Source organism: Chelonoidis abingdonii, chromosome 2, assembly GCF_003597395.2.
Source record: "Chelonoidis abingdonii isolate Lonesome George chromosome 2, CheloAbing_2.0, whole genome shotgun sequence".
NCBI lineage: Eukaryota > Metazoa > Chordata > Testudines > Testudinidae > Chelonoidis > Chelonoidis abingdonii.
In genome coordinates this window covers 82,589,581-82,614,761 of record NC_133770.1, presented here as the reverse complement: position 1 = coordinate 82,614,761, position 25,181 = coordinate 82,589,581, and the positions used below count along the sequence as shown (strand labels likewise).

Sequence of the window (25,181 nt, the reverse complement as noted above, 5' to 3'; positions counted from 1 at the left end):
GCTGCTACTCAAGCAGTTCTACTTGTCAGACCACATTCATGCACTGTGCTGGTATTTTCCGTCTTAGTGCACCCAAGCACATTCCGCTACAAGCAATAACCCAGGAGCCACACCACTAACAGGTGTGGTTTAAGGGAGTGGAAAATAACCACAAATATAATCTGTCCTATCTGTTGTGTTTCTTAATCTGAAACAAATAATCAAAACTGAAAATACTGTTTCCTTTTATTAGGCTTGAATCACCACAGTTTTATGCCCATGTGACTCCATGGGTTACACAGTGGAGTAACTGAATGATGAATCAAGCTGTGTATTTGGAAAAACAGAAGGCATAAAACTCCATTATTAATAAATGGAGTGGTGCACATCAGTAGAAAATGTTTCCTGGTGTCTTTCTTGTGCCATGTGCTCTGTCTCAGCAGCTTGCAGACAGCAAAGTTTCCATAACTGTGTATTCTGGGTCCAATAGTGAATTTGTCAGAATCTACTTGCATGCAAATATTTGCCTACTTTGCATACTGTTGAGGATATTATTTACACACACAGCTAGACAAGTTTCTAAGTAAATAGGCACCTATATAGGAATGCATGTGCACCAGTTTCTACACATACTTTGCATGTTAAGTATTTAGTTCACATGCAAATACTTGCTTGCTTACTTGCTGAAAATTAGGTTTCTCTCTTTTCCCTTTGCTTATTGAATCTTAGAATAATAGGCCAGGAAGGTATCTTGAGAAGTTACGAAGTCCAGCCCCTGCATTGAGGCAGGAATCGAGATGAATTATTTTAATTTCTTTAATATTTGGAAAAAACATAAGCCTTGAACTCTCACGTAGACCAACAGGATTTTAATCAAGAATTTATGTAAAAGTTTCTCCAAGAGACCCGCAAGTTCTTTTAGAAATTAAAAAAAAGAAGAAACTCTAAGTTACCTACAATTCTAGAGTATTAATCACTGACAAAGTGCTGAATCTTGACAGTTTTTTTTAAAAAAAAGATATGCCCATTTTATTTTATCAGAATGATTTCTTTGGTATCAAGATTAGGAAATCCCCCCTTCCCTATCAGGTTATTACATTTTTTTTTAAATACTGATCCCCCAAAAAATCTTTATGGGCACTAAGTTTTGAAGTATTTTTTTCTTAGTAAAATGTAGTCAAATGTTATAACTTACCGGCTCTCCCTCTTCTCCTAAGTGTCCTCGACTGCCTATTATACCTTTAGGTCCCTGAAATTCAGATAGTAAGGGTAAAGATGAATATTAAAATTCTCTTTGCTTAAAAAGGTGAAGCTATTAAGGTTTGTCCTGATGGGGTACTTTACTTAGGAACAGCTAAAATTTTGCCAAAGGCAGTTTTATTCTGTACATTGCAATTTTCATTCCTTTGTTGACTGTGTATTCAAAGCACTCTTTTAAAAAAAAAAAAAAAACTTTGGAGAAATGGGTTCAGCAACAGACAGCAGGATAAATGGATAACCTGCAGGGAGGAATCATTTTAATTTCTTAATATCTCAGCTTCTTTTAGGACTGAGGTTATCAAACTGTGGTCTGCAGACCACCAGTGTTCCACAAGCTCTATTCAGGTGGTCCGCAGATAGTTCCCTCTAAGGTGTGCACCTGGGCAGTTGCACACAAGAGAATGAAGGGCCACCCACCTAATTAGTGGAGCCATGCAGAGGTGGCTTCACTAATTGGGACCCTGGAGAAGACTCACATGTAAGGTGAGGTGGTGGCCTTGGGGGGAGGGAGGGGAATAGGCGATTGGTGGGAGGAGGTAGTAGGGTGGGGGGCGGAATTTGAGATGTACAGGTCTGTGATGGCCGGGGGGTAGGGGGGTGACTTTCCCCAACTCAAGGGCTGCTGCAGTGGGGGAGACACCCCCCCTCCTTCCCAGCCCCAACTTGGGGGCTGCTATGATGGGGGAGGGAGGGTACATCCATCACATTAGAAAGTTAAGACTACTGATATTAAATAGAAGTTGTGTGCTTTTAATTTGTAGAACAAAAACATAAAAGATTTTTTTTTTAAATACAGAGCTTTTACCCAAAGAGTTTGACAATAGTTAGCAAATGGTACAAACAACATTTGGGAAGATCATTAAGTGGTCTGCCGAGACCCTCAGCAATTTTCAAGTAGTCCACGAAAAAAATGTTTAAGAATCATTGTTTTAGGAATAATAAAAGCAGCATCTAAGTCACCTAAAAGAGTGTTAAAACATTAACAAAGTGTAGAATCTGGGCAGGTTTTTTTTTAAATTCAAATAAAGCAACAGGAGAAAAATCACTATCTTCTTTAGGGTTTACAACTGGTTTGATTTTATACAACTAGACTTACTAGAGCAGGGGTGGACAACCTTTTTGACCCAAGGGCCATATCGGGGAATAGAAATTGTATGGCAGGCCACAAATGCTCACAAAATTGGGGTTGGGGTGTGGGCTCTGGAGTGGGGCTGGGGACGAGAACTTTGGAGTACAGGAGGGTGCTCTGGGCTGGGACTGAGGGGTTTGGAGAGTGAGGGGGGGATCATGGCTGGGGCAGAAAGATGGGGTGTGATGAGAGGTTCAGGGAGTGCAGGCTCTGAGCAGCACTCCCCTCAAGCGGCTCTTGGAAGCAGTGACATGACCCTTCTCCAGCTCCCATGCGGAGGTGCGGCCAGGTGGCTCTGCATGCTCCCCATCTGCAGGCACCGCCCCTGCAGCTCTCATTGGAGTGTGTAGGAGTCAAAGCAGGGCCTGCCATGACTTCCAAGAGCCACGTGGTACGGCCCTCAACCCAGCACCCTGGTCAGAGCGGGGCTGAGCCGCATGGTGAGGCTCACAGATCAGATTAAATTGGCTGGCAGGCTGGATCCTGCTTGTGGGCTGTCGTTTGCCCACCCCTGTACTAGAGTATACTTTTTCAGCATGGTTGGTGCCAGTCAGTAGTATACTCGGTCTATTTATGTTGCGAGTATTTTGTGTTTGTTCACCACAGATTTTTTTTTTAAATGCCTTAGTTGCCAATTCAACTTCTGAATTTTTGTTTTAAAAAAATCTCTCATGTTGTTTGGTCTACCTAGATACTGCCTCTCGGGGAGGTGGATTATCTACACCAATGAGACAATCCTTTCTGTCAGAATAGGGAGTATCTATACTGGAGCACTACAGTGGCACAGCTGTAGGATTTTAAGTGTAGACAAGCCCTGAGAATAGATACAGGCAAAGGCAATAAAACAAAGTCTTCCTATAAAGCTCCAACACTTGAATTTTCCTGGACTTGGCTGCCCCTGTATAATTACAATCAGGAGCGGCGCCAGAGTTTCTGGCGCCCTGGGCAGAATTCAAGGGGTGGCATTTTGTGCGCTCCCCATGGGGCACGTGGGAGCTTCCGGTTCCACTTCCATCGCGCCGCCGAAGAAGGACCCTCCACCAAAATGCCACAGACGACAGCGGCAGTCATTGAGCTGCTCAATTGCCTGCTGCTGTTTTCCACGGCACGTCGGCAGAAGGTCCTTCTTTGGCGGTGCGACGGAAGCAGAACCGGAAGTTCCCACGCGCCCATGGGGAGAGCACAAAATGCTGCCCCCCCGAATCCTGGTGCCCTAGGCGACTGCCTAGGGTTGCCTAATGGAAGTGACAGCCCTGATTACAATCCAAATGAAGTGTCACAAAAACATTCTTACTTTATTTCCTTGTTTCCCTCGGCGTCCAATTCCACCTTCCTCTCCAATGCACTTGCAAAAAACAGCACAGCACGTCCTTTCAGCAATGTTAGTCTTGAAAAAAAACAAACGTGCAAGTTCATTTTTCATTCATATTTCCCTGATCCTGAGTACATTTAAGACATTGAGAGTTTTGCATTTAATTCAGGAGGTGCAGGATTGTGCCTTGCATTCTATGGGCTAGATTCTCAGCTGTGGCTGAGCAGCACTCAGTGCAGCAGGTTTTAGCCCCAGGATCAGGGTGCTGCAGTCTGGCAAGCAGGGCTGGTCCCAGGCTAAATTAGAGCAGCCTCACTCCTTTCCTGCCCCCAGCCACACTCTTTGCACCAACAGCTGCCAAGCTAAGTGGGCTGCTCTAGGACCATGAGATTCTCTCACACAGTGGGGAAACTTCAGCTGGCTGAGGAAATTGACTCTAGGCCTGTTTTGTGCCACCAGTGTTGGCACAAAGCAGCCTGAGCATACCAGAGAATCTTGCTCTCTGTGACTATTGTACTCTAAGTTCATTTGTGAGCCTTATTCAGTTCTTTAAGAAAATGACTAGGGCCTTAATCAAAACTAACTAGACACACTGGAACTTCTCTGAATGACTTACCACATACTTGGACAGTGCTTTGTCAATATTTCTCTTGCCAATAGTTAACTGAGTCATGTATTCAAATCCCTTTCCAAACTCAATGTACTGAAGCTCATCAATTTTAGAGGCTCCTTCCAGGACAACAGTTATCAGTGCATCCAATCCTATTTAAAACATTGACCATAAAACAGCAAAAACAAACATAAAACATTTATCCAAATGAAAATCTTAGACAATTATTTAGTTGATGGGATCCTTGCATGTAGGAATTCAGATTATTATAATTCATGGTAAAAATAAAGATTATAGAATGAAAATTATGATTTATCTTCACATTTTGTTTTTAAGAGTCCATAATTATAGAAAATAAATGGGCCACTGGAGATTAAGTAACCCAAGAGTGGATATCTATGCAAGGTAACATCCTTTAGAGAGCACCAAGTATCCTAATTGCTGTAGAATAAAGTCATAATAAAAATATAACTGAGAACAATGATCATTAAACCCCCTGCTATTTGTAGTATGTGTTCTCCAGTTAGCGACTGTGGAATGAATTCTCTGAGTGGAGCTTGAGCATCAAAGAACATGTGACTGCTGTGGCTGTCAGCACAATTATTTCTAGAATATTTTATCTTTTCACCTGAAACCAAGTTTTTAAATTTTCAAAATAATACTTCCTTGTACTGAAGAAATACACTGGGCTAGATCATCTGCTGAAGTAAATCCAGAAATGGAATACAATAGACTGAAAACAAATATCCCTGTATTATGGCCAGGATTTTCAGAAGAGCTCAGCACCCACATGTAGGACTAGATATTTAACACACACACACACACACACACACCTCCGTATATACACACCAAAATAAGCAGCGCAGATTTTCACAAAAGTCAGCACATTGGGAAACGTGCACTTTGAGGATACGCCATCAGCAACCACAATCCGAGGACTGCATGCTCAGCCCTTTTGAACATCTGTTTCCATACACGAGGGCTTCCGAATCAAATAGATAGCTAAGGGTTCATGTTTTTTTACTGTAGAGGCGTTAACAAAGGAACCAAACACCTGACAAGAGGACCATCAGGAAACCAGATTTTTTCAAAGCTTAAGGGGATGGGAATTTGTGGGGGTTTTTCTTGGTCTTGGGTTCTTGGTCTGTTCTGTTGCTCTCTCAGCTATGAGAGATCTGTTCCAAGTCCTTTAATCTTCTGTTTTCCCCGTGGTAAGTACAAACGGTAGCAAATATTTTGCATCTGTGTATCTGGCTGGTGGAGTCTTTATGTGTAATTTGGCATAAGTATTTAAAATTGTTTGTTTTTGATAGGCTGTTTTATCCCTTTTCTATTGTTTATTCATTTCTATAAGTGTAAACCCTGTATCTTTACATCTAGATAAGAGACGTTATTCTATTCTTTCTTTCTTTTTTATTATAAAGTTTTGCTTTTTAAGACCTGGTTGATTTTTTTTTCTAAGTGACCCACCATGGAAATTGGGGGGAGAAGAAAAGACGGGGGGAGGGGGGACAACTGCTCTCGTGTTTTAACTCTCTAGTGCCCCAGGGGGGGAGGCTAACGGGGAAGAGACGAGAATCTTTTCTGTTTCCATTGTCTTGGGTTTGTCTGTTTGTGGAAGAGAGGAGACATGCTTCTTGGTATTGTGATGTAAAGAGGTTGCATCAGTAATTCTCAGGTTAGCCCAGAGAGGAAATTCTGGGTGGGAGAGAGGTGGGGGGAATGGTTTTGGGGAGACCAAAGTGAGCCAAGACACTGGAAATTTTTGGCTGGTGGCAGCGATATCAGATCTAAGCTGGTCATTAAGCTTAGAGGGTTCATGCTAGCTTCTCAGTTTATGAATGCTAAGGTTCAAATCTGAGTGGGAAAGCTATGATACAGGTGCTGAGCAAATCTGATGCTTTTCCTGTATTTATTTCATGACTTTGTACCACTTGATGTGGTGTGATAACCCACAGTCATCATCATCATCATGCATGGAAGCTTCATGACAAGGCAAACAAAAAGCAATGTTAGGACACAGCACTCTGAATTGGTGGCTCTCTTCTATCTCTATATCCTGGCTGCTAAAAGGGAAGGCATTTGTTTTTCTTCTGTCCCTTTTTCACCTGCCTTTCTTCAGCTAAAGAGCTCTGGGTTGAGTAATTTAATTCAGACCAAAGGAATTTAATTTAAATATTTGTCTGCTTTAAGATACCTTTTTTTCTGAGTTCTTCTGACTTTTGTTCTAGTTCTTCTACATCTTCATCCAAACCGTCTGAAAATACAAGTAAAACCTAAAGAAATATAGAGAGTTTGAAATCACAGGAAGTCAACAGTAGAATTAAAACAAAAGAACTTATTTTCAGTCCAAAGTCTCAGTGCAAGAGACTAGGTTACCTTCCTTCGATTTTGATAATCAGCTTTGCTTGGAAATGTTTTCCAGAGTGACTCAAGGAAGTTGCCATTGAGATGAGATGGTTTGTCAATCAAGCTCTCTCTCAAGCTGTTCCATATTTTCTCACTGTCAAATTGGAACTTTGAAGACACGGGTGTAATTGTATTGTTCAGGTAAACTGCCACACTGCTCTGTGTCTTTGTCCCTACACTGCAACTCAGACTGCTTAGGGATGTGAGGGCTTTTAGCATGTTGGGAAGATATGTTTCCAGCTGGTACTGTCCCTGGAATAAACGGTCACCTCTCTTTTGTGAAGAGATGTCAAATCCCATAACAATATCCACAAAACAAGCTACAGTAGGGAAGAATAAAAAACAAAATTTTCACAAATTAATGCAAAAACAAATGTAGGCAGAGAAACAGAGAGAAAGAGGGAGACAGAGTTTAAGCTAAAAGAATCATGGTAATTGTAGAAATCAGTCAGAGACGGACAGGAAAACAAGACAATAGCTGGTGGACAGAATATGTATAGAGAGGTCCTTAATGTCTTTAACCCATATCTGAACAAAATGCACCCTGAATTCATCATCTTTTACACCAGCAGGGTTATTCCAGGGATGAACTTTCCTCAATATATGTACTTCTGCTGAAAAGAAAAAGGTAACATTTTCAAACAGTGATTGTAATTAACTGAAAAAGTATTTTGAAGTTTCAAATGAAAAAATTTTACCATTTAACAAATTTTACTCTCATTGATGTCAATGTGAGTTTTGCTGTTTACTTCAATGGGAGCAGAACTTGGCTCAATTTCATATTATTTACCATCCCCAATAATAGTTAAACAGACTGAAACATTTTTTTTTAATAGTGCACTGCGTTGGAAGATGCTTTAAGAGCTAATGATGCTGTACTAATAGCCTATTCAATACACCTAGAAATCATACATACAATTCTGTTTCACATGCAGGTCAATACTAACAAATAGAGTGGAACACGTTAAATCAAGATGATTTAAAATGACAACTTTTTTTTAAAATGATGTAAGTTAGGTTAAGCCTTTATAAAATTAATTTGAAATTTTGTGCTATTGCAACTTTAGAATAAAATTTATAATGCACTTGATTGTAAGTGCTGCTTTTTTAAATGCTGGCGCATGTGGGATATCTTATTTGAGTCTTACAAAACTGCTATAGGCAAAAGAAAAGTATTGAAAATTAAAGCCCTTATTGTGCAGGCATCTAAGCAGGTATCTAACTTTACTCATATGAACAGACAATGAGGCTACTCTTGTAAATTTAAATATATGCATGAGCACTTGTATTTTTTATGAAACACTTCTTAGTGACAGTCTTTATCACTTCAGCGCAAAACAGCTTCTATGTTAATAGAGAAATTATTTAGACTGTATGAACTTTTATTTATACAAATGGACCATTTAAAAAAATATCTTAAGGTTAATTACCTAAATATGAGCTTAAGAATCAAAGAAATTTTCAAGAACACAAGTCCCAATGGCTCCCAACTGCAACCGCTGATGGAAGAGTACAGCCTGGTCAAAGCATTTCAGTTTCTTGGCTTATGGAAGTTCAATATACCCAAGATTGTGTTGGTTGTAAATATAGCTTATCTATTTTGTACTAAGTTTGTGTTGTTCTCACAGTAAGGTTTAATGGAATTACTATTTTCTGCATAAATGAGTATTTTAAGAGTGAAATCTCTTAATTGAAAAAAGTCTGTGTAAAACCTCAAATTCCAACAGTTAGGAAACTTATCTAAAACAGTAAAAAACAAGTATAAAACATCCATTTTAGCAATTTAAAGCTATGAAGCAGGAAGAAAGTAAAGAATTTGCAATGAGTAAATAAAATATATGATTCAATTTAAAAGGTTAAATTGAAATATTCAAATTTAGATTAGTTTTTAAAAAAATAAATTATGGTAGGTCTTCACCTTGTGAACAAATCACTTATTTCTTTTGCCACCAATTACATCTTTCTATGTTCTTGCTTTGTCAGTGCTACTACGAGACTGTGTCAGAGCAGCTGTACTCCCACACCTGAGAAAGAGGACAAAGGGCAAAGGCATACATACAGGGAAAAGGAAGCAAGTGATACTCTTCCCCAATCTGGAGAAGATTTGTTTTCTTTATTCTCAAGCTCTAGGACCAGTCTCTAGTGAAAGAAAAGGAGAGAGCAGTTCAGTGCTCTGACAATGGCTGTGAGGGCAGAGAAAGTGCCAGCCCAAAGAGGAGGTGAAGAGTAAAATATCAGGCGAGGCAAAGGAAAATAAACTCCTTTCTTCAATGGGAAAGTAAAAAGGAGGGTCCTCTGAGTCAATGACTTTCAGGCTAAAAATCAGAATAGCTGTAGCAAGGGGATCCAGATACCCTAGAAGCAAAGGGAAGAAGTACAGGGGTGGGGGTGGGGGAAACCTTGGCATACAGGCATATAAACCTAAGGAAAGTGATTGTAAAGGATCAGAAGCTCTGTTTTCAAGGCAGTGGAGGTTAGCTGGCCAGATTCTGCCTTCTACCAAGATCCACTCAGTACAAGAAAGGAGGAGGGGCCACCAGGGAGCTTGTTACAACTTCTCAGCATGGAGCTGTCCCAGCATGCTTTGCCTTTGCCCAAAGGTGAATTTCTATTGGCTGGGCACAGCAAGAAGCCTACAGTCAACTTGATGACATTCCTGTCTCTTGGGATAAAATACAATAATATTTGAACCGGCATCTGCTAAGAAGGCAGCTTCAACTAAGTCTGTAATTACTTATCTCTCAGACAAAGAAAAAAGAACGGTGAGGGGAGAAGAGGAAGCTGGGGGAGGAGGGGACACACAGAGCCCCTGCCATGAGGATTGGGTTGCAGTGAATCCCTGAAATAAAAGGGGATGGGAGAGAACCAATGAGCTTGACCTATGGAAGCAACAAAGTGTGCAACCCCCTAGTTTATTTTGAAAGTAGGAGCAAAACAGGTGCCGCCATTTGTGTGTTACAGGATTATGTAAACAGAGCATTTTCCCTGCATGTTCCAATCAGTAATGTTGGGCCGAGTAATTTATAAATGCTGTAGCTAGAAAATTCAAACCTGGCTTTTACTAGTCCTCAGTGATGGTCAAAAACAATACAAGTTCAAAGAAAAATACCTCTAGAGGTGGGACAGAGACAAGAAGTCAGGATTGAAATCTGAATTTCCCCCTTATTCATTTATACTTACTTGTAGGAATATCAGGTTCACATAGGTCACCAACTAGTCTTTTTTTAATAATCTTCAGCTCTTTGAAATCACGAACAGTGTACTTCCTTTCTGGGATGCCAGCTATTTGCATGAGCTGCGAGTGATCAATATCCCCAACTCCTATAGCATATATATTAACACCTTCCTTTCTCAGATCTTCTGCTGGTTCAGCAACATCATCAGATGACTTCCCATCAGTGACTACCAGCAAAACTGGTTGGACGTTTCTTGTTACTCTTCTGGTGCGTGCTGGTGCAAAGAATTCTTTCACCTGCTTAAGTGCAGCTCCAATTAAAGTACGTCCTGTCATCTGCTTAATGTTCTGAATTTGATTGTTCAGTTCTGATTTGCTCTGGAAAGCACCCAGGCCGAATTCTTTTTTATACTTGTCACTGTACTGGGCAATGCCAATTTGAACATTGTGATCATAATCAATCTGATCTAGTACATCTTTCAAGAAATCCTTCATCTTGGTAAAGTCAGTTTGGTCTATACTACTGGAACCATCAATCAAGAAGACAAGGTCTGCTTGAATTTCACACTCTGAAATGGAAAAAAAGGAAAATTAGCTTATTATTTATATAGTGCTCATAATGTGCTGGGCTCCTCACAGACAAATAAAAGACAGGGTCCCTGCCCTCAAAGAGTTTTCAGTCTAAACAGAGACAAGACAAAACAAGTGCAGACAAACCCAAAGGAAGTGGGGAAGGTGAGAGCAGGACAAGGCTCATAAGTACAAGACTGTGTGATTGCTTTGGTGGTTCTGCACACATCCTGTTGATTCACTTTATGTATATTTCTATTACATGGAAATAATCACAATCCTATTGGGGGGGTTACACTCACTCTGGGGAGAGAATGAGCATGAGAGAGTGTGGCAAGGGAAAGATAGTGTGGAGAGGAAGACTCAGGGAACAAGGAGGAGGAAAGCTCAGAAGGAAAAAGGAAAGAGAGATGGAGGCTGGCTGACATCATAAGACAGGATGAGTGTAGTAGTTGAAGAGAGATGGAAGGAGATTAGGACAGATAGCAAATCAGTTGGGCAATCAGCAAGTGTAAAGGCAGAACAGAGTTCATATTTTAGAGGACAAAAATTCTGATAACATGAGGACACTGATTGGGGGTGAGTGAAGACATTTCCCACCTGTTCCCTGCTCTGCTGCTGGAGGAATGCGAAAAGTTTCTGGAGCTGGAGCTTTAAGAACACTCCAAAGCTCCTCCTGCAGTTTTTTCTAAGTAGTCAGGGAGATGTGGCTATGAGCCCATATTCCCAGGCATCTCCTGGTTGGATCCGGCATGGGATGGGGATTTCTGTTCCTCACTGGTGGGAGCAGAGGTCCATGGGGTGAGGTTTTTGAGACTGGAGTAACAGTGGGCTATTACAGGCTCACATAGAACCAAAAAAATTAATTCTGAAGCACTTAGAGGAGAAGAAAGTGATCAGGAACAGTCAGCATGGATTTACCAAGGGCAAGTCATGCCTCACTAACCTAATTGCCGTCTATAATGAGATAACTGGGTCTGTGGATGAGGGGAAAGCAGTGGATGTGTTATTCCTTGAATTTAGCAAAGCTTTTGATACGGTCTCCCACAGTATTCTTGCCAGCAAGTTAAAGAAGCATGGGCTGGATGAATGGACTATAAGGTGGATAGAAAGCTGGCTAGATCATCGGGCTCAATGGGTCGTGATCAATGGCTCCATGTCTAGTTGGCAGCTGGTATCAAGCAGAGTGCCCCAAGGGTCAGTCATAGGGCCAGTTTTGTTCAATATCTTCATTAATGATCTGGAGCAGGCCTGCACAACTCATAAAGTGGCGAGGGCCATATTACTCCAAAGAAAACAGCTGAGGGCCGAAACCCCCCGGCCTCGCGGAAACACCCCCCTTCCAGGACCTCTCGGCCCGTGGAAACACCCCGCCCCAGCACTGCCCAGCCCTGCAGAAACAAACCCTCCTTCCCCAGCGCCGCCCCACCAAAACAGCTGTAGGCCAAAAAAGGGAGGAGCAGAGATTCAGGTGAAGGACATTGCTGAATACAGGGAAGCTTGGAGGAGGTTCCAGAAGCAGAAACACTCCAAAGTATTTGTAAAGGGACAGTCATACAGGCATATATAAAACAAGGCATGTGGGGCAATGCAGGGGCAGCCTAATTCTCACAACAGGGAAAGCAGTCTGTGCAACAGCTGGATGCTAGCATGGAAGGACACCACCCCTCCCCCCCAATAAGCTAGTGAACTGCAGACCTTACACATTTCCAGAAGATGTTCTGCAATTGTCCTCATAACAGAATGGACTAGAAGAACCTCAACTACTAGGCTTCAGGAGCCCTAACCCTTTACTGGACTTTCCCCTTACGGCCAAGTTAACAATTGCCATTGTTGGAACTGACAAAAGCTTGTCTACACTGGTGGTGGTATATAGGATCTGTGTAGCTACCCATCACGGTGAAAGGCTCTCATGGAGGATAAAGGCTCAGGCAATAGGGAGCTGCCAGAGACTTTCTGCTCTGCCTGATGCTTGCTGGAGCCTTTCCTCACAAGCGGGACACTATACTGATAAAAATAGCGTAGACGGGGAGGCACGACTTGGGCATGGAGTGAGTGTAGGATATATGCCCTAAGGTTCTGGCATGTCTTTATTTACCTAAGCAGAGCCTCTCTGCCTCATGCGCTTTGTACCTGTGGTAGAGGGGCATGCAGTGTATGTACTCTGCACCCCACTGTCAGTGTAGATCTAGCCTAAGGTGTTGTAATAAGAGTATGTATAACCTTCCTCCCAGCCATACTCAACTATTCATTCACAAAGGCATGCCTGCAGTATTCCTGGGAGGAAGACCTGCCCCTGTAGTGCTTGCCTCTGAGGTACAGTACAGCTGTCATGCTACTGACGATCTGAAGAAGTTTGTCTCTCTCCAGATTAACACACAAAACAAACTCATACAGTCTTCATCCCAGCTGGCTTTTGCAGTCTCTCTCCTGCTTGTTCAGGGTCTCTCCCAGGCCTCATTGCCTAGAGACCTTCCTCCAACTTCAGCTTTTTTCCCTACTGACTCAAGGCCTTTACAGGAGCCTGTTAACCCGATTACAACTTTCTCTCCCATCCCCTTGAGGCTTCCTGCTCTTTTTTATCCTGCCAGCTCCTGATTCCACCCAGGTGTGGTTCATCCTGCAATCAGGGCTGGCTTAGTCCCAGACTATCCAGCACATGGGGCCAACCATCCTGTTCCAATGGCAGAGGCTATTCAGTGAACATTTAGGAGTGTGTGTCAGAAAACAGGATTTATTTGCAAACAGTTCCGAACATTAAAAAAGGACCAAATTTGACAATTTATTTGTAACAAATCTCAACTAGCTGCACAGACCAGCAACCTAGAAAGTGCAGCTAAAGTACTGGTTTTTAACAAGGGACAGAGAAGGGCATTAGAAAAAGCAGAAATTATGAGGCCTAATTCTCCACTGACTTCCACATTACACACTCTGTGGGCATAGAATGCTACTAAACTGGATTTCCTCATTAGTAGGAGTAGCATTTTACAGTCTCTTTGCAAAGATTCAAGTGACTCTTTGGAGTGTAAAGATCTCTATGATCCTTCCTATGGCATGTGGGCAAACAGACAGAAGCATGGACCAGCAAATGAGGATGAATCTGACTAGTTGGTCACTGACTAGTTATGTGTTTTTATACAGCACAGGGGTTTGGAAAGTGTAGACTGTGTGGGACTAGAGCAGTGGTGGACAACCTGCAGCCCATCAGGGTTATCCGCTGGTGGGCCACGAGACAGTTTGTTTACACTGACCATCCGCAGCTCCCAGTAACTGCAGTTCATCATTCTCAGCCAATGGGAGCTGCGAGAAGCTGCAGGCCACAGGGATGCGCAGGCCACCACTTCCTGCAGCTGCCATTGGCCAGGAATGGTGAACTGCAGCCACTGGAGCTGTGGGCAGCTTTGCTTGTGGATGGTCAATGTAAACACAATCTCACGGCCCACCAGCGGACTACCCTGAGAGACTGCAGGTTGCCCACCACTGGACTAGAGGATGCCACTGTTCAGTTTGCTTGGTGTAAGTTTCCTCATAGTAGCCCCTGCATTTTGATTGCCACTTGCAATAGTCCCCATCTACCTGTTCTTACCTATTTCCTCAGCAGAGCTCATCAATCAGGCCAAATCATGCGGTGCTTTTGTGATGTAGATAAATGCCTATCCCCACAACAACTAGTTTAATCAAAGTGAAACCTGAACTCGGGCCTTTTAAAGTGAAAGGTTAGTGCCCTAATATTACCTTTATGAAAGTTTTGAACCTGCACAGACTAACAACAATATCAAACATTTAAACAATGAAAATCCTCAATTGTAGGATCAAGGAAGGATAAACTTTAAGAAACTTCCCTTTTGGCCTATAGCTTGGCTTGCTAATGAGAAAAAAAATACCATAGGAAGCTAGATATATAAATGAAGCCATATACGTTACTTTGAAATTTTAGAGATGCGTCTTCCCATCTTTGCCAATTTTTAAATAAAATGATGAGGAAAATTTAAATTGTATAGAAAAGTAAAAACACACACTTACCTGGTTTTGAATCATCACATACTTTTTCTGATATTGCTACAGATGTGTTTTTGAGTCCTTCAAATGTATCCACATAGTAATATTTGTCTTCTGATCCAGCCATGGCCAAAAGCTCAGTAGTGTCTGCTCCTTCTATCCCAACAGCATAGATAATAATTCCATTGTCTCTTAATCTCTTGGCTGTATCACCGAGCTGAGCTTTATCATGGGAGTCACCGTCTGTTATCACTATAAGAATCTGTGGAACTCCCTTGCTTTTGCGGCCGCCATGCTCCTGAGCAAACAGAGCTTCCGAACAGCCAATCGCCTTGGCTGTATATGTTGAACCGCCTAAAGTTGCATCATTCTGGATAGCCTTAACAATCTCGGATTTTGCTGTGTACTTATTAAGGTAGAAAAACGTTTCTGGTTCATCAGAATATTTTACAGCTCCAAACTGAACTCTGTCTGGACCAACATCAGATCTGTTCACCAAGGCAATCATGAAGTCTTTCATGGTCTGATATTCTGAGGAATTTATGCTCCCAGATCCATCTATCACAAACACAACATCTAATCTTTCTATCCTTTTGCATTCTGTAAAAGAACAAATGACAAAACAAAAAAAAACAAAAAACCCAAAAGAGGTAAGTAAGTACAGACTCTTACTGATGTTTCTTACTAGCCTCCTAGCATTCAAACAAAGCTTGTGAATTTGGATCACTTTTTGGAGGCAATAACACAACTGAACGTCCTATGTCAGGCATGTTTTGGGAAAATCCATCAGTCCACAACAGAAGAGCCTAACCACTAATCCTAAAAAAACTGATAGTTTCAACTAAATCTAAAATCCAGAGGGACGGAGGGAAGAAATGAATAGTAACACAACAGAATGAGATCAGGCTACACGATCATAATGGCCTCTTCCGGCCTTAAAAAACAAACAAACAAACCAAACCAAACCAAACAAACTATGAATCTGTATTCTATTCAAATACAAGCACTAATTAAAAGCTTGTGTTTTCCCCAAAAAACGTATTTTAAGATTTTCATTTTGGGAGTTAAATCAAATTTCTGTGACCCCTGCTCTTCAGAGTCACCATACACACAGTTTTATGTACTGTCTACTAATGAAATGAGCCAAATTCTGCTGCCATTTGTATGTATGCAACTACACCGAAATTTATGGAGACCCACCAGGCATCAATGATAGCAGAACTTATTTTGTGCTTTGCATCTATTGCAATTTTTTCTTCTTTGTGTAGGAAAGATGTTCAATTTGGAGACTGAAGCCCCACCACCCCTGCACAGCCCCTAAGGCCCTATGTTGCAGTGACCAAAAAGGCATGAACGGGACTTTTGTGAAACCCATTAAAACTCCTCCTAAACTAAAGATCAACATTTATGATGAGGAGATGGAAAGTCAATACCTGATTAACAGTTTCGTAAAGTCAATTACCTGATTAACAGCTAACATTGTAGCTCCTAAACATGGAACAACATATATACATTTTAGGGCATAACACAGTGGCAGATTTGTATCTGTTCTCACTTTGCAACAGCAAAAATGTGTTTTCTGTAATTGGATAAGTGAGTTCAAAAGAGACCCAGAACTCAGTCCTGTAAGCCTGTGAAATGGAACATGCAATGTGCAAAGAGGAAGGAGACTCCTTGTGCTCTCCCCAGCCACATTGCGCAACCGTGTATGGGGCCAGGGATAACTTGGCCCTGGGCTATTCCATTTTTCAGGTTCTTGTGCATCAGCAAGCTGTGAAAGGTCTGGATAGCAGCCTCTGCAGGGAAGTGTTAGAATGATAACCATCTGTGCAATTTTATTCTATTTAGGTTCTTTTACTACAATCATCGCCTTAATATACCTGTGTGCCTTCCAGCCATGTATTAAGCAGTGTGTATTTTTTCCTCTTATATTCTCCCCAGGGGCAAAAGTGTGTTTAGTGAGTTGTTTTGAATGTCACCTCCACTCCCCATATATTTATGTTAGAAAAGGTAAGGTCAAAGGAAAATACCTTGCACTTGGAGTGGAAGGTGGAGAGGTTTGTGATCGGCCTTATTTTCTGTGAGAGTTCATTTCACTCAGTCCTGGACTAGGCACCCCAAAAATGAGTACCATGTGGTACTCACTACCATTTTCACAGTTTTATGCCTCTTTTTGCACCTATTTAAATGCATCTGTCACCACATTTTCTTAAAAGTCTTGGCTACATTGGCAGGGCCAGCTCTAGGTTTTTTGCCACCCCAAGCAAAAAAAATTTTGGCTGCCCCCTGTCCCAGCCCTGGGCTCCTCGCTGTAACCCCCTGCCACCCCAGCTCTGGGCTCCCCTCTTTCCCCTCACCATTGCCCCCCACACAAACCTCCTGCTGCCCCAGCCCTGGGCTCTCCCCCGCACCCCCCCACCTGCACCCTCCTTCCACCGCAGCCCTGGGTCACTGGTAACTCGCTCCCAGGGCAGGTCATTCAGCAGGAATTTTAGATGTACACAGAACACAGACAGGATTGGTTGCCATATGGTTACAGAACTGCAGTAAATTGGAACAAATTTTCAGCTTGTGTGATTGGAGGATATCTGGAAGCATATTATAAGACTGTCCTACATGAATGAGGAAAAGTTGAGATGCCTTTATTATTCTTTTGTTCCACTCTTTCTTTCTATGGGGAATTTGACAATGCAGTATCACTGTCTTCCTTTTAAACAAAACAAACAAACAAAGGCAATGGCTGTTGAAAATTGCAATTCCAGCCCTAACAACCACTGGGAAGCATTTCTTGCTCAATTTTATCCTACTTTTTCTACGGCAAGTTACAGTGGATCAGTATATTTGATTTGGGAGAAATGACGTAACAGCTGCCCAAACTGAGCTTGAGCACTCCTGAATTTTGAGGTGTTCAAATCTGGAAAGCAGGTGCTGGGAGTGGGGGGGCTGTGGCTCCACGGGGGAGCACAGCAGCACGTATGCAGCAGCGTATCAGGCGCTGCGTGGAGCCAGATACGCTGGTCTGAGTGGCATGGTAAGGGGGCTGGGGGGCAGTCAAGGAACAGAGAGTGGGGAGGGTTGGATGGGGTGGAGGTTCGGAGGGGCAGTCAGGGGCAGGGAGAAGGGGGAGTTCGATGGGTCAGAGTTTCAGGGGGGGCAGTCAGTGGTTGGATAGGCATGGGAGTCCCAAGGGTTTGTCAGGGGACAGGTAGGGGTGGGGTCCTTGGAGGGAAGTTGGGGGGGGTCTCAGGAGAGGGCAGTTGGGGATAAGGAGAAGGGAGGCTTAGATAGGGGATGGGGTCCCAAGGGGCAGGGGTCCTGGAGGGGGGCAAATCAGGAGACAGGGAGCAGCAGGGGGTTGGATGGGTTGGGGTTTCTGTGGGGGACAGTCAGAGGGAGTGGATGGTGGCGGGCTGGGGCTACCCTTCCTCCCTGTAGAGTGTCCTGTTTTTTGAATCTTAAAATATGGTATCCCTACCCTTCACAGCGCAGCTCTCCGCTCACAGCAGCATGAGGTCCCCCTCCCCCCTTTCCTGTTGATAGTGGCCAAGGGAATGCTGGGAAATGTAGTTCTTTCCCTGCTCCAGGGATGGCTCTAAAAGCAGGGAGCTAACCAAGGAACTACAGCTCCCAGGGCCCCCTGTTGTTTCCCAGCTTCAATGCTGGATCCCTGCTGGCTGCAGCCCCTGCAAATGGGCTGCCCCAAGCACATGCTTGCTTTGCTGGTGCCTAGAGTCGCCCCTGTACGCTGGGGTTGAACCACATCTGGAACCCAAACTGAAACTTGTAAATACGGTTCCAAGAAAAACTAGTTTCTGGTGCTGTATTGCTGGCAAGACGGATAGGGGCCACAGAGAGAGAGTATGTGTGTCTGTCTGTCTTCTAGGCCATTCAGGGTTCCTGTGTAAATGAGTAATACTAAAGTCTATCAGGTAAATATAACCTATACAGACCGTGTCTGCCCTCATTTACATGGTGTACAATTTCTATGACTTCAATAGAAGATGCATCCTTGTAAATGAGGGCAGAACTAGGCCATTAGTGTGAACAAGAATCAGTCCCCATGGATTTTTTACACTGCCAGATCACCACAAAGGGGCCTTAGTATAAGTGAGAATCAGATTCTTAGTCTTTTCTTACACACATTAGCATGCATATTGTACTTTTAAAATGTTATTAAATTTATATTATTTGTTTGAGAAAATATAGCATCTTTGAAAGCTAGTAGGACAGGCCTCCTGGTACCGTGAGCCAAATTCTACCTTCATTTTCTTGCACGCTTCTCATCCCTGTAGGCGTCTCCACGAGAAGATGGCATTGCAAGGAGAAAGAAGCTTCTTTACTTACTTTATTACAATAGTCAACTATCTGGAGAGAGTGAAATTCCTACAGACACAGATGGACATGAGTTATTGAAAACTGCAATACTTACCCTCAGGAGGGGTGCATATTCCAAAAATGATCTCATCTTCTATGTGCTTCAGAATATCAAAGTTCTCGACGTAAAAAACCAGCTCATGCTTCCCACTAATCTCTTCCAGTTGAGTTTTATTTGCATTAAACACCCCAACAGAGTATATAACAACACCTTCATCACGTAGGGCTTTTGCTGGACTTTCTACTGCATCCTGCGCTTCCCCATCTGTAATCAGGATAAGAATCTTTCTGACAGCTGGACGTGCACCTTTGAGAGGCCTGAAATAATCAGCCACAAATGTCAATGCGCCTCCTGTTAGTGTAGTTTTCCCTATAAGGGACATTTTATCAATAGCACTGAAAATGTCACTTTTTGAAGAGTATTGGTTAAGCTGGAATTCTTCCTTCTTTATGTCACTGAACTGCACGACCCCAACCTGCACTCGATCTGGGCCGATGTCAGATTTGTTGACCAGTTCTCTCATAAAGTTTTTCATTTTTGAAAAGTTCTCTGGTCCTATGCTTCCGGAACTGTCCACTAGAAACATGATGTCAGCTGTCATTTCTTCGCAGGCTATAGAAGAAAACATATTTATATTAGTATAATCCAGGCTGTACATTAAAAATAAGTTAATAGACTTAACTGGGACAGTATGGTCTGGGATAGATGGGTGAATGCTAAGATTTCTGGCTGTGCTGGGTAAATGGGGGAATAGTGAAGTAGGTGGATGGATGGGTGAGTGCTCTCTGGAGAATAGCTGGGTCTGGGAGCCTGGGGCCAGTACTGGGCCTCTCTCACGTGCTGTTACTGCCCCCTCCTCCAATTGCTGCTATGCATTATAATCTACTGGGGAGCAGCTAGAAGTGAGGCAGAGAGGTCACCCGAGTGTCACAGCAGCTTCCATAAGAATCAACTGCAGAGCTGTCCCTGCAGCCTAACTGGGTGCATGAGGATCCAGATGGGCTGAGCGCAGGTATGACAGGGCTGCTGCTTGTGTGAGTGCCACATGAGTTGCATGACACTGGACAGCACTGCTATAAGTTTAGTTGGGTTGCTAAGGAGAGATTTGCTAGGCACATGCATTTGCACACACAGGAGAGATATAGCTTGCGCTTGGATGTCTGAGCCACTTCCAGTTCCGAACGGAAAAAGATTCAGTGGTTCACAAATCAATAGAGGCACAAAAGATTCAGGGGTTTACAGCTGTGTATAAGCATAGGATCAGGGCCGGTGCTTGCATTTAGGCGGCTTAGGCAATCGCCTAGGGCGCCAGCATTATTAGGGGGCGGCATTTTGCCAGAGGGGGCGGCAGGCGGCTGCCACAGTGGTGCCTGCGGAGGGTCTGCAGGTCCGCAGCTCCAGTGGAGCTGCTGCAGTCGTGCCTGCAGGCGAACAGTCGGCTGCTCGCGTGGCTGCGGTGGACCTCCCGCAGGCACAACTGCAGCAGCTCCACCGGAGCCACAGGAGCAGCTGACCGTCCGCAGGCACGACTGCAGAGCCGGGGGACCAGCGCGCGGGGCAGCGAAATGGCCGTGCGCCTAGGGCGCTCAAACCCCTAGTGCCGGTTCTGCATAGGACACTAGCATTCTAATAATGTACCTATTAATCACAAACACCAACTTGACATAGCTCACTGCTAGAGAATGTAGCTTGCATTTGTTTTCCTCTTTGTGTGTGTGTGTGGGGGGGGAGAGTGGGGGTTGAAGGCTACTGAGCATCACAGTCTTACACAGACAATGATCTTAAATGCTATCCTGCAGCCTGATGGTAAGGTTAGTGCTCTGGGAGCACCTGAACAATTCATGACGTAGGTATGTACACTTGGACAATAGCAACACAACATGACAAGTTGGAAACACACTACTTGATGTAGGATTACCCTCTTCAATTGAAAAGCCACCTTGTTCGTTACAGAACTGAGGTGGAAAAAAAGGAAGGAAGGAAAAGCAGTGCTTTGATGCTCTGATTGAAACCAAATAAAAATACCTTTGCTTTTTTAAAGCATATGTTGAACATACAGATAATAGATTTAAGAAAGAAAACTGCATTGTTTATAATTGGCTTGCAGACAGCCATCTCAGTTTAACATGTGCCCAAAGTATATTTGTACATTTCAGGCTTTGTCTACACTTAGTTTTGCAGCACTGGCCGTTACAGCTGTGGTCGTACAGCTGTGTACGGCCAGCGCTGCAGTGTATCCACACTGACAGCGACCAGCACTGCAGTGTGTCCACACTTGCACCAGTTGCAGCGCTGTTGTGAGTGGTGCATTGTGGGCAGCTATCCCACAGAGCACCTCGTCCCATTTTGTCGCTGTGGGTTGTGGGAAGGGGACGGAAGGGTGCGGGTCATTCCGCTTCCTGTTCCAACGACCCGTGTCACCACGCTGGTCTCGCACACCGGAAGCAGACCAGTGACAGCCAGCGCTGCAAACAGGGCACATGCCTCAGTCACGCCCCTGCCTGCACCTTCAGAGCACCAGCCCCACTGTCCCACTGCTGCCTCTGCATGTTCAGGGGCATTAAATCCTGCAGGAGAGCAGCTCAGGAACACAACACAGAATTTGCAATCGGACCGCCAAGGGTAGTGGCGGGACCCACACATGTGAAACAGCAGTCCATATATAAACATCAAGCAACAGCGGAGTATATGATGCATATGTATATAATTTATTTATTCATAATGATAGTTAAAGGAAGTAAAACAGTAATAACATGAAAGGAAATTGAGCAGGCTTTTTTCCCTCTTTTTATTTTAAGTCATCCCCTGCCGATCTGTGCTTCTCTTGTAGTCAATTTCTTTCTCGTGGTGCGCATTCTCCTTTATCCTGGCAGCCTGTTCCTCTTTCATTGGGTTTCTGTAATCCCTCCAGCTTGCACTTTTATTTTGTGGAATACAGATTTCCTAACTGCTTCACCATCTCTTCTTAGTCTTCCTGGTTTTTTCTTAGCTTTGCTGTTTTACAGAAGTCTGCACGTGATGGATCGCAGTATCAAGGTCACTTTAAAAAAACACAGAGAATATAACGTTAATACACGAGCCTGGCACTTGGGTTAAAGCGTTTTTGTAGCATCATTTACACATTACTGGAGCCATAGCACAGAGAGGTCCGAGCTGCAGTAGATCGAGGGAGTTTTCCCACCGCTCACACAGTGGCACAAAAGGTGAGGGGTGCCGCATGTATCGTGGCTTCACGCCCTGGGAAGGGGTGGGGTGGGGTTCGCTTCACTCTGGAAGCCCATGGTTTTCTGTGCTTGTGCGAAAGCAAAGAGCAGGCTACATGGCCAGATGAACTATCTACCATGAAACCCTAGCGAGCTCCAAGGTCCATGACCTAGCGCCGCAGCTAAGAATTCTCAGTGGAGCACCCTTGCCATACGACAGCTCACCGTAGAAGGGTTGGTGCTGGGCATCGGGGGTTGCTTTCACTCTGGAAGCCATGTGTGGTTTCTGATGCTTGGTGGAAACGGCAATAGAGAAGCTATGCTGGAAGATAGAACACGAAACGCACATCCCCAAATTCTGCACCACACCGCAACGCATACTTCTTCAGAGCCATCTTGGCACACAACAGCTCACTTGGGAAAGACAGTGGGGGGTTGCTCTCACTGCTGTTGAAAGCCGAACTAGGAGGTTTCTGTGACTTGTGGAAAGCAAGAGAGAGCTACAGGGGACATAACCTGGGAATCCCGTACACACCACAACTACCACTGCAGCACTACATCAGACAGAAATACTCATTGGAGCATTCACACGTCAGCCATCTGGAAAGGGAGTGGGGGTTTTGCTGGTCAACTTTTCTGGAAGCTATGAGATTTACTGTGATCGCTTGTTGAAGGAGGCAAAGAGCAGCTACCACGGGGATGGAAATACACTGAACCATACACCCACAATAAATGGCCACATTTGCAGCTTACTCGCTCAGAGCCATCTGCACCACCGCAGCTCACTGGACGAAGAGGGGGGGGGATGGTCTTCAGGATCACATGAATGAAAGAGCCAATGAGAGGTTCTGTGCGTTGTTTGTGATAGCAAAGAGAGAGCCTACCCAAGGAAATCAATTTTGGGTTATAATGTATCACAAATTCTACGCATGCTTGCAGGCATAGCTTCACATGCCTCCCTCTGCTCCAACCAAATACATGTTGCAATCCTTATAATATAAAAGCTTCTTACCAGTCGAACAGAGGACGTACACTTTTGCTGAGTTCGCTCATACCTAAGTCCCATACAGCTGCGATCTGGCTAAGTCTTTCTTCACTACTTAACTGGATAATAAGCTACTAGGCCTGACATGACTCCTGGGATCTCCAAACACCTCAGTAGGCCTTCCCTCCTATCCAACGTAATCGGCTTGGTTCCTCTACAACCTCCCCCCTTCCAGGCTCTGAGCCCAGGGCAGTGGAGTGCGAAGTTGATGACCAGCGCAAAGCAGGCTGCACTGAAAGGAAATGCTTGGGATAAGTCCTAATTCTCCTTTTCTGGAGGCCAAAATAGAACACAATCTGGTGAGTGTTCAACACTACTGATCGTAGGCAGTCGCTCGCAATCCAACACATCGCTGTCTCTGCTACAACCGGAAGCAAGACCCACGGTGAGTACAGCCCTGCGCTGGCAGAACAGGGAAAGTTGTCAAATTCTGTGGCTTGTGGAAAGCAAAGAGCAGCTACAGGGAAATCAATGGGCTATTCCAGTTGCAGCGCTGGCTGAGCTTTTAAGTGTAGACACCTGCTAAGTTGCAGCGCTGTAACCCCCTCACCAGCGCTGCAACTTGCAAGTGTAGACAAGGCCTCAGTTATTCACGCTGGAGTAATATGCTTATCATGTTTTAAACTTGAAATTGTTTGTTATACAACAGGAGGCTCCGTGTTCAATTAGCACTCTGAGTTCAAAGGGCAAAAATCAAAATTTCCCTTACCTTCTCCAGAACAGATCCCTTGAACAATTTCATTTTTTATGTTTTTCAAGGAGTCAAACTCTTGCACAAAGAAAGTCCTGCTCTTTGACCCTGCAATCTCAAGGAGCTGTGCTTCATTTGCATCTTTTACACCAATGGCATAAATATTGACCATCTCACTCCTCAGTCTCTCAGCAGACTCCTTCACACTGTCATGTGACTCCCCATCTGTTAGGACAATGAGGTGACAAGGCACGCTGCCAGCTCTCTGCTTCCTTGCCTTTTTAAACAGTGGCTGCATGAAAGTCAAAGCTTCTCCAATATAGGTATTCCCATATATTTGCCTAATGTTGTCAATGGCTGTCTCTAAATCATCTCTTTTGCTGTATTCATCAAGTTCAAACTCCAGTCTTCTGTTATGTGAGAACTGCACAGCTCCAAAGCGAACTTTATTCAGCCCTATGTTAAACATCTTAATCACTTCCTTCAAAAATTTTTTGATGTCTCCGAAGTCAGTAAGATCAATGCTTGTTGAGCCATCAATGAGCACATAAATATCAGCTTCCTCTGTGTCCACACATCCTACATGGAAAAAGAAAGTGTATACAGCATTAGTGCAAGAACAAAATGTAAAGAGAGAAACACAGAGAAGCACCAAAGCATATAGACATGTAATTATGGCCCAGATTCAACCAGTATTTATACAATGACACAAACCCAGGTGGAGTTCCACAACGGCAGAAAATCTGCCAGAGAGTGAGGTTATTATGGTGCAAGGTGGCTGTAACCTCAATGTAAAAGTAACAATGTCTGAGAAATGCTGGTTATTTATCTTATGATAACTGGAGTTCAGGTTATGTGATCCCTATCTGTACACCATTCAAGGTGTGCATGCATTCCACGTGCCTAAGACCAGAAGATTTTTCGACAGCAGTGTCTCTTAGTCCACATCTCTGCCCATAACCTCCTTGTGCTCCAAGTCGAGGGCATAAGGGACCACATGGACTGACCACCTCTCCAGTTCCTTTTCTACCATGAATAACCCAAGGAAAGGATCAGAAGCAGAGTGGAAGGAGGCTGGGAAGTGGAATACAGACTGGGACCACGCACCTTGAAGAACATCAGTTACTGTAAGGTAAGTAATCAGAATTTCTTCAAATGAATAGAACGCACCTAGGGATTGTCAAAGTGGCTCACAAAAAGTACTCAATGAGGAGGGTGCAGGGAACTCTGATGGTTTGGCAGCGTGATCCTGCAATCTGAAAGGATACATCTGCTGACGGGCAAAGGAGTCCAGGAGAGCTGGGTGTATTTTAAAGAATCCTTATTGAGGTTGCAGGAACAAACCATCCCAATGTGTAGGAAGAATAGTAAATATGGCAGGTGACCAGCTTGGCTTAACAGTGAAATCCTTGCTGATCTTAAAC

The 25,181-nt window shown here is 43.8% G+C and overlaps 1 protein-coding gene across 1 annotated transcript in view; it reads right to left on the bottom strand.

Moving 5' to 3' along the window:
* The window catches only part of COL6A6 (collagen type VI alpha 6 chain), a 111,291-nt gene that overhangs the window by 60,048 nt on the left and 26,062 nt on the right, over positions 1-25,181 (bottom strand). Inside the window, exons 5-13 of the mRNA XM_075062498.1 lie at positions 23,776-24,336; positions 18,873-19,430; positions 14,468-15,043; positions 9,880-10,443; positions 6,670-7,019; positions 6,488-6,566; positions 4,297-4,442; positions 3,663-3,755; positions 1,175-1,228 (exon numbers count right to left, since the gene is read on the bottom strand). Of these exons, the coding sequence (XP_074918599.1) occupies positions 1,175-1,228; positions 3,663-3,755; positions 4,297-4,442; positions 6,488-6,566; positions 6,670-7,019; positions 9,880-10,443; positions 14,468-15,043; positions 18,873-19,430; positions 23,776-24,336 (2,981 nt within the window). The remainder of the gene's footprint in view (positions 1-1,174; positions 1,229-3,662; positions 3,756-4,296; positions 4,443-6,487; positions 6,567-6,669; positions 7,020-9,879; positions 10,444-14,467; positions 15,044-18,872; positions 19,431-23,775; positions 24,337-25,181) is intronic.